Genomic DNA, 9,074 nt, shown 5'->3' with positions numbered 1-9,074 from the left:
CACAGAATCTGACCGAAATAAATTCCTACATAAGATCAAATATCTTCAATATAATTGATACCACGTACCATCTCTTCTTTATCCGCACATTTGCGTTATGTGCACTTAAAATCCTTATACGCGTTGCCAGATGTTTGCTCGAAAACGGGTATTTCCCGATGGGCATTCCCATTACTTTCACGGTCATATCGTCCGTTTTATCAGAAAAACCAATATCCAGACATGGATCGGTCGATCTACCGCTTCTTTTATCTAAACGTATAAAACTCTCTATCCTCATACTCGTTTAAGAATATTTGCATCGATAATTATAGCATTGTGGGTCGAATATCGTCAGAAGAATCTAGAATTAAAATTAAATAAATTATAGTTGAAGAAAAGTTGATATGTAGCAATTTATCACATAACATAAAATTTTATTTTTATATATATTTCTATGCTATTTTATTAATATATATATATATATATATATATATATATATATATATATATATATATATATATAACACATATAAATCTCATTGCATCTGATTGCATCCGATACTCGATATATATACATAATAAAATGCCAAGTGTGTATTATTGTATTAATAATAAAAATGACTGCGTGTATACAAAATGTAAGCGAAAGCGATTGCGTCTAATATTCGATATATGTAATATAAGTAATAAAATACCAGAGTGTATTATTGTAATCAAAAATGACTGTATGTGTGTGCGTGTGTGTATGTATGTATGTGTGTATGTGTATGCAAAATGTAGTAGTGTAACAGCGAAAGCGATTGCGTCATGTATAATACTGTATATACTTGTACATATATAAGAGAATCGATAATTATTTGTAAAATATATTTTGTAATTTTTAGAAATATCTAATAAACTTGTATTAATAACACAAAACGTATAACATCTTTTGAATAAACCTACCTCTTCAATCCTACACTTATCCGGCCATCCACACCGCTTTGCTAATTATATATTTTCGTGATACTTGTTGCCAATTTTCTGTTTTTGGAATTTTTTAAACTGCATTTCTTGGAATTAAATATCAAAAAAATATAGTCAGCAAAGAAATGGCACAAACTTAAAAGCGAATTTAAAGTTTTGGAATCCGCAAAAGTATCAGGAGAACATGATCAGTAAAGAGGTGGCGTATCAGGAGAATATAATCAGCAAGGAGGTGGCACAAACCAAAAATTTTAAAAAGTGCGAAAATTTGAAATTTCAAAATCCGCAAAAGTAACAGGAGAACATGATCAGTAAAGAGGTGGCGTATCGGGAGAACATAATCAGCAAGAAGGTGGCGCAAACTAAAATTTTAAAAAGTGCGAAAATTCGAAATTTCAAAATCCGCAGAAATATCAGGAGAACATGATCAATAAAGAGGTGGCGTATCAGGAGAACATAATCAGCAAATAAGTGGCACAAAGTAAAATTTCAAGAAGCGCAGAAATTTGAAACTTCAAAGTTCGCAAAAATATCAGGATTTTTTTTTTTTTTTTGTTTTGCGAAGGAAGAGAAAAATGCATTATGCATTCCCACCGGCCGGTCCGGTGGGATATGCGGGACTCGCACCCGCTAAAAAACTCTCCCTGCACGGCCAATCTTTGGCCTCCCGCCGATGTTTATACAAATTTAAATTCTGAGATATAGGGAACATGATAGGCAAGAGAGATAATATAAATAAAAACTTCAAATTAGAAATTTTAAAAATTCTAACTTTATTTTCTTTTCTCATTTACAGTATATAGTGAAAATTATTTATAAATTATTTGTTTTTACAACTCATCTCTCAATTTTTACAAATGATCGCTGTACAATTTATAAACACTTGAGGAGAAACCAATTCATATATAGTTGAGACACGATTCATTAATTGAATCGATTTTAAATGATGTTGAAATTGCAGTCGAAGATACGTCAGTTATACTGTTTTTGACGTCGAATAAATCTGTATTTTGACATTAGATTTTTGACGTTGTTTCAACGTTGAATGAATCGTACGTTTCTGACTGAAATATATATATAAATATACATAGAATATATATATGTATGTGTGTGTGTGTGTGTGTGAGTGTGTCAGACACTAAACAAAGCGATAAATATGAGAAAAGAAACAAAATAAATTTTTTTTCTCTACAAGTTATTGAATGGGTTTTTAACAGATGTTTTATCTATCTATCTCTTTTTTATGATGAAAATAAATGTTACAATAGATATAAAATCGTGTGATAAAGAAATTTATTGCACACTATCGTAACACACACACACACACACACGTACGCGCGAGCACACACACATCGTAACATTTATAATATTATTTATATTTTTCATGAATAATTTGTAAATAATATCACATATCTCATAGTTACTTCTAAAAGCCATAAAAAATATCTTATATACTAATAAATGAATGTATTTGCAACTTTGAGACGCATTTAAACCTAATTACATATCTTATATAAAAGAAACGACATAAATTCGTCTCTTTACCTATGTACTTAGGTTTTGAACACAATTTGTTCTCCTTATATCATTAAACTCGAAGATCTTCTCAAAAAGAATTTTCTCGATTTGCGTTTGCCTTTCGAGAGAATGATCGCCAAAAAAGTTCACACAAATAATGCAACAGGACTAGTCGAAATATATTATATCTCAATTGCCAATGAATAGAAATGACAGAGAAGTCGCAAGTCAATCGCAAGTTAATCATGTAATTTCTCGTGGGAATACGCAATCTGAAAAAGTCGCGAAAATTGGCGTTAGAATCGAAGGAAGCATCGCGTACGGAGAACGCGTTGGTATATATCAACAATTCGCGAATGGACGAAAATGCTGGAGGGAAACAACGTCAATTAACATGCGACTTCTGTCAGAACTGTCAGAAGGCGTTCAATCACACATCTCAACAAGCATAGAAGGAAGCATACTGGCGAGTAGCCTTACACGTGTAACAAATGTCAATGGAAATTCTCGTATGCGTCTAATCTTATCAGGCATCAACGAGCACATCCCGGGATAAGGTCCTCTTTCTGTCAGAACTGTGGACGCATCTTCACTCGAAAGGATTTATCCTGAGCTCTTCGCTCATTTAACTTAACGGCAAAGCGTTGTATCGTTAAATTTTGAAATCTTTGTTCGAGATGCGATAATGTAAGATGTAATAGAAATCACAGCAACAAAGTGATGTCCTGTAAATAATATATAAATCAGATAGATACCATCATTTCTGTAAAGAGAAGAATGATATATTTTTTAGAATAAGATCTTTTAGTTAGAATTTCACTTTTAGACTTTAGAATTAATATTTGCTACGAGATTTGTGATTTATGTAGGACTAATTTATAAATCTATATACAAAAATAATATTATTTATTCTGCAATAATCAATAATTATGTACAATGACGTATAATGATGCGCAACCACTTTTGTCTCTTATATAATCTTCAATAAATATAAAATTGCTTGAAATATATTACTAATTAAATATAAACACCGCATTGCTTTGAAATTACACCATGTCAATACAACAAATCTGATTGCATGAAGAAAATATACGAACCTTTCAATGGGAATAAATAATGTTAATGTGTACACAGCATTCTATACATTAGTATGCACTTCCTGTGCATTTGAAATAAAAGTGTAAGAAGCATCTTTCTGCAATGGACGTTGCAGCGGATGCGCCAAGAGTTTTGCCATATTATCGTGTAGCTTAGCTGGATTTCTGCCTACTTCAAAAATGTAAGAGTAATTTGTCGTGTCTAGAGCGGCGATTTCGGCATATACCGCCTCGCACATGTTGTCGTCGCTGGCTGGTTCGTGAACGAACAGCACATCCAAGAAGGAACACGGATTCTCCGTCAAGTTCTCCAGATATTTATGGCCGGTGCGAAACTTGGGTATAGAATTCGATCGTCCGTATATCAGGATGACGCGCGAGACGAACATTGGCCGATTCATCGCCGGGGTCGCTGTCCGCGCGTGTATCGTCTCGAATAGCTGTCCCAGATCGTAGGTCCTCTGCTCCTCCTCCAACACGTCCTCCGCGATGCCCTCCAAATGATTGACTACCGTCTTAATGTTACTGGTATAGTCGCAGAGCCAGAACGCGCCCTGCGAATCCAGACTCATCAGCGCGTACTCGTGCACCCCGGGCTGTATCGTGGCCTTTGCGCAGATGAAGTTCTCGACCGCGCGTTTTATCATGTACAGTGGCGAGAACGTCGCACCCGTGCCGAACTTGAAGGGCGTGAATTTTTGTTCTCGTACTGTATCGATAACGAGAATAATCTTCTCGGGTAGATTGAGCTCGGGGATATTTCTCACAAGGACGTAATCATCTATGGTAGTAGTGGTAGTGGTGGTAGCGGAGCAAGACTTCTTGCCGTCCACAGATTGGCCATTTGCGCCATTATTACTACTGTTCCTCCGCGAGCTTTTTCCCTGTTGTTGTTGTTGTTGCGCGTTATTGTACGCGGAATCTATAGTTGTGGCGGCCTGCAACCTCTCGGATATTACCTCGACCTCGTCGTTCGATTCCTTGTCTGACATATTTGTATCCTATAAGTTATAAGTATTCGCAGGGACAGGAAGTAAATCGTACCTCGAAGTAGAATTTGTGTCTGTCTTTTTTCGCTTTCCTTCGAAAACAATCAATTCGTTATTTGGATCGATCGGAATCGAAACAACAAAATTGGAGTGTATCATATAATTATTCAATAATGTTACACGACACTCACCGATGCCTGCATCTGCAATCATCTGCATGCTTCCATGCTCGCAAGCCCATGCGAGTCGATTCGTCCATTGAATGCATTGAGCGTGATTCGAAATCAATGCACGATTAAAACGTGCGATCAAAATTGTCCAAATAAATTCATATACCTAGAAAAATGGGCCAATCAAATACCGGGATAGAGTTGATTTTTCTAGATATTTTCTAGATAGAATATATCCTAAAAGTTGCCTACTCTGTTTCGCAAAACAGCAATGGACAGATTACGCACGCGCATTAATACTTACGAATGTCAAATACCAACTAGTTAACCATGTGTCCGTAGCTCTTGCCCGTGAGAGATCAGCGAGCGCGTTAGCACACGTGGTAAAACAATCTTCTTTGCGGATCTGTTGAAAAAAAAATTCTGTTGAAAAAATGTCTGAGAAAGTGCTGATGCGAAAAATTAAGAAACGGGAAAGGACAAAATTAACGAAGCTAAAACAACGGGAGGAAGCAAGAGGTAGGAGCGTGATAACCTTCGAGATTACGTCTCTTATGAAGCAAAGATCATGTGGGAATTTATCAAGATTTAATTATTTTTAAGATTGTGTATACACAATCGTATCATTTGATTGATAAATAATTGTCTATTATTATGTAATTATGATATGAATTAATCTTTTATTTATAAAGCTGAAGGTCTCTTTCATTTTTAAATACATATTTTTTCAACATTACTCTCTGCCATTATTTATTTTAAGCAATACTTATTTCTGTTGTAGATATAATTGAATCAGAAAATACAAATGAAATAAATCAGCGATGCACGGAAGAAAAAGTTCCTCCAAAAAGTAAGATTTTTAAATTATTTTGTTTTCATTATAAATGTGTGCTTGTATTTTGTGTGTAATTTATTTTACTAAGAAACTAATAATGTTATTTGCAAATTAGTTTTATTGTATAAGGCATATAGGCTGTAAAGCCTATTGCCTACATATTTGTTAAACAAATATTCTGAAACACAATTAATAAAGACAAGATTAGTTCTAGCAAATTCCTTTGAGCCCAATCTTCTAACTCGTTCAACCCTCATAACTTCCCGGCCAGCCTTACAATTGATATATTTATATTTTCTGTTTATTATATAATTATGAATTTTTATATCTTTTTAGAAAAAAGGAAATTATCAGAAGAGTCAGAGAAAGAAACCACTGAGAATTGTATGTATACTTGTAATAAAATGATAGTAGTTTAATAATATTTAATATTCCTGTTTAACAAATGTATATATATTTATTTTTTTATTTAGTACCAGGTACAGCAATAGGTATTTTAACAAATGATACAAGCTTCTCTGTCTTGAATGAAAGAGTATGCGAAAATACCTTGAAAGCAATACAAGACATGTCATTTACAAAAATGACAGAAATTCAAGCAAAAGCTATTCCGCCTCTTTTAGAAGGAAGAGATCTGGTAGGTGCTGCTAAAACCGGATCTGGCAAAACACTGGCATTTTTAATTCCAGCAATCGAATTGATTTACAAGTTGAAATTTATGCCTCGTAACGGTATGTAAACTCGATAGAGTTTAGAATATATAGTCTGTTAGAATGATATCAAGTTATTTTTTTTTTTCATAAATGATTTTTGTATAAACAAACAATAATAATTGTCATTTAAACATAAATAATAATTATTATTTTTGTTTAATTTGATATATTTTTATCTCTGAGCTATATAGAAATAAGTTTACAGAAATTATACCAAAGTTTTTTATACTGTCTTGATTACTTTGATGCTTCAATCGTACAAAATTAGTAAGGATAAAAAGTAATGTATTTGTTACATATTTGTAGGTACTGGATGCATTATTATGTCTCCTACTAGAGAATTGTCTATGCAAACTTTCGGCGTCCTGAAAGAATTAATGAAATATCACCATCATACATATGGTTTATTGATGGGTGGTGCCAATAGACAAACTGAAGCACAGAAACTTGCAAAGGGAATCAACATTATCGTGGCGACACCGGGACGATTGTTAGATCATTTGCAAAACACACCTGATTTTTTATTCAAGAATCTTCAGTGTCTAGTGATCGATGAAGCTGATCGTATTCTAGATATTGGATATGAAGAAGAGTTGAAACAAATCATTAACATTCTGCCTAGTTAGTGATATATTACAATACAAATTAAAATTAAATTATATATTTTTTTCTCTATTACTATGTAAGATGTTATTGCAGAACGTCGGCAGACCATGCTCTTTAGTGCAACGCAGACACAAAAGGTAGCAACAATAACAACATTAGCTCTAAAAAAGGAACCTATATATGTTGGAGTCGATGACAACAAAGAAATGGCAACCGTGGATGGTTTACAGCAGGGTTATGTAGCATGTCCGAGCGAAAAACGATTCTTGCTTCTTTTCACATTCCTAAAGAAAAACAGAAAGAAGAAGATAATGGTTTTCTTTAGTTCGTGCATGTCTGTCAAATATCATCACGAGCTTCTAAATTATATTGATTTACCCGTAATGAGCATACATGTATGTATTATTAGATACTTTATCTTTGATACTTTTTAAAATCGCTACTCTCTTGACTCAGTATTTATGCTCTGATTACGTTGACAGGGTAAGCAGAAGCAAACGAGAAGAACTACCACTTTTTATCAATTTTGCAATGCTTCTACTGGAATTTTACTCTGCACTGATGTGGCTGCGAGAGGTTTAGATATACCCGATGTTGATTGGATTGTGCAGTATGATCCACCAGACGATCCTAAGGTAGAAAAAGATTGTTATGATAATTCACTTTGCTTATGTTGAAGGAGAGAGAGAGAAAGAAAAATTGGATACATGGTTGAACTATTATTGAGAAACGGTAATCAAATCATAAATGCAGTCTCATGATTAATGGATATCATACATTTTTTAGGAATATATTCATCGCGTAGGCCGAACTGCTCGTGGAGAAGGTAGCAGCGGTCATGCTTTATTGATACTGCGACCGGAGGAGCTTGGCTTTCTTCGTTATCTCAAAGAAGCTCGTGTACCTGTCAATGAATATGAGTTTTCTTGGAATAAAATTGCTGATATTCAATTACAGGTATATTATATATAAATATATTTATATATTATATTTAATATAATATTGTGGGCTATTTATTAAGGACAAGCCATAATTAAGAAATCTAGAAACAGATATTATGGTTGATTAATGGAAGAATGAAAAAATTTAAACTAATCTGCATCTAATTAATATTTCCACATATTACAGGGTGATATCGATATAAGACAAATAACTTTTATTTTGTTTGTAGCTTGAGAAACTAATATCGAAGAATTATTTTTTACATCAATCGGCGAAGGAGGCGTTCAAAAATTACATTAGATCGTATGATTCTCATCATTTGAAACAGGTTTTCGATATAGAAACTTTAGATCTGGCGAAAGTTGCCAAATCATTTGGATTTATTGTACCGCCGGCGGTAGACTTAAGTAAGTGCTTTTAATAAAAGATTTAACATTGGAAATTATTATATAATAGAAAAAACACACACATATTCTATAAAAGAATCAATTTGAACAAATGCAGAAATATGCAAAGTATTCTGTAAATTATTTATAGCTTTAAAAATGTGCAATATATCTTTAAATTTTAAGTATCCGGAATACTCGAAATTTAAACATTCTTTTGATAAATCTGAAAAATATTTTATGATCTATTTAACTTTTTAATCGCACAATACAGAAGTTGGATCCAGCAAGGCTTCACGACCACGGAAAAGACTTGGTGGAGGTGGTTACGGACATTACAGAAATATGAACAAACCGAAATTGTCACAGGGCACCAAGACATTCCGACAATTTAACAGATAATTATAACACATGCACATAGACAAGCAGTGGTACATAATGCGTCATGAAGAATTTATATACCGTCGATATTTCATTGTATAGCTTATATTTGTATTAGATCAAAAACACATTCTTGATTTATATTAAAAACCTTATTCTGAGGACTTTCAATCAAATTGTTTGATTTACGATTTTTAATGATCTTGAATTATCCTGTTTTCCCTAAATTTTTCGCTACGAATTAGAATCCATGAACATGTTATCAAGGAAAGATTTTTCTGCATTTTTAAAAATTGTTTACGTTTTTACATTTGTAAAAGCAATATAATATGCATGCAGATGTTGTTTTTTTATTCGGCATTAAATCAGATTATGCAATAAAGATCAAAATTTTCTTTCTTCTAATTGGACAATTTTCAATCTCAATATAAGATCTGATACGGCTTTTAGGATGTTAAGTCATGTTTTCCAATAGGTAATTAAATTTTG

The 9,074-nt window shown here is 33.2% G+C and overlaps 3 protein-coding genes across 4 annotated transcripts; 2 read left to right on the top strand and 1 right to left on the bottom strand.

Moving 5' to 3' along the window:
- The first annotated feature begins 1,252 nt into the window (after positions 1-1,252).
- LOC138933601 (zinc finger protein 3-like) lies at positions 1,253-3,078 on the top strand. The gene is given in 4 exon segments (XM_070296424.1): positions 1,253-1,300; positions 2,506-2,637; positions 2,748-2,902; positions 2,904-3,078. Coding segments are annotated over 4 exon segments (510 nt in total).
- LOC138932976 (BRISC and BRCA1-A complex member 1) lies at positions 1,791-4,806 on the bottom strand. Of its 2 annotated transcripts, none has more exons than XM_070295343.1 (3): positions 4,744-4,806; positions 3,564-4,644; positions 1,791-3,191 (listed from the first exon to the last, which is right to left on the bottom strand). In XM_070295343.1, exon 2 carries the CDS (start codon positions 4,553-4,555, stop codon positions 3,605-3,607), a length of 951 nt encoding a protein of 316 aa, XP_070151444.1. In that variant the 5' UTR covers positions 4,556-4,644; positions 4,744-4,806; the 3' UTR covers positions 1,791-3,191; positions 3,564-3,604. The 2 variants fall into 2 exon arrangements, with proteins under 2 accessions (XP_070151444.1, XP_070151443.1); XM_070295342.1 differs by having other exon boundaries at positions 3,564-4,564; positions 4,744-4,805.
- A 240-nt stretch (positions 4,807-5,046) lies between these two features.
- Pit (probable ATP-dependent RNA helicase pitchoune) lies at positions 5,047-8,766 on the top strand. The gene is made up of 10 exons (XM_070295540.1): positions 5,047-5,241; positions 5,504-5,572; positions 5,894-5,941; positions 6,031-6,288; positions 6,577-6,891; positions 6,970-7,271; positions 7,359-7,511; positions 7,663-7,833; positions 8,048-8,225; positions 8,479-8,766. The coding sequence occupies exons 1-10, from the start codon at positions 5,157-5,159 to the stop codon at positions 8,604-8,606; spliced, it is 1,707 nt and encodes a 568-aa protein (XP_070151641.1). The 5' UTR covers positions 5,047-5,156; the 3' UTR covers positions 8,607-8,766.
- Positions 8,767-9,074: the final 308 nt, after the last annotated feature.

Source organism: Polyergus mexicanus, unplaced genomic scaffold, assembly GCF_030449975.1.
Source record: "Polyergus mexicanus isolate NDT 795.1 unplaced genomic scaffold, iyPolMexi1.0 SCAF_5, whole genome shotgun sequence".
In the NCBI taxonomy this organism is placed as follows: Eukaryota; Metazoa; Arthropoda; class Insecta; order Hymenoptera; family Formicidae; genus Polyergus; species Polyergus mexicanus.
This window is presented reverse-complemented; position numbering and strand designations above follow the sequence as displayed.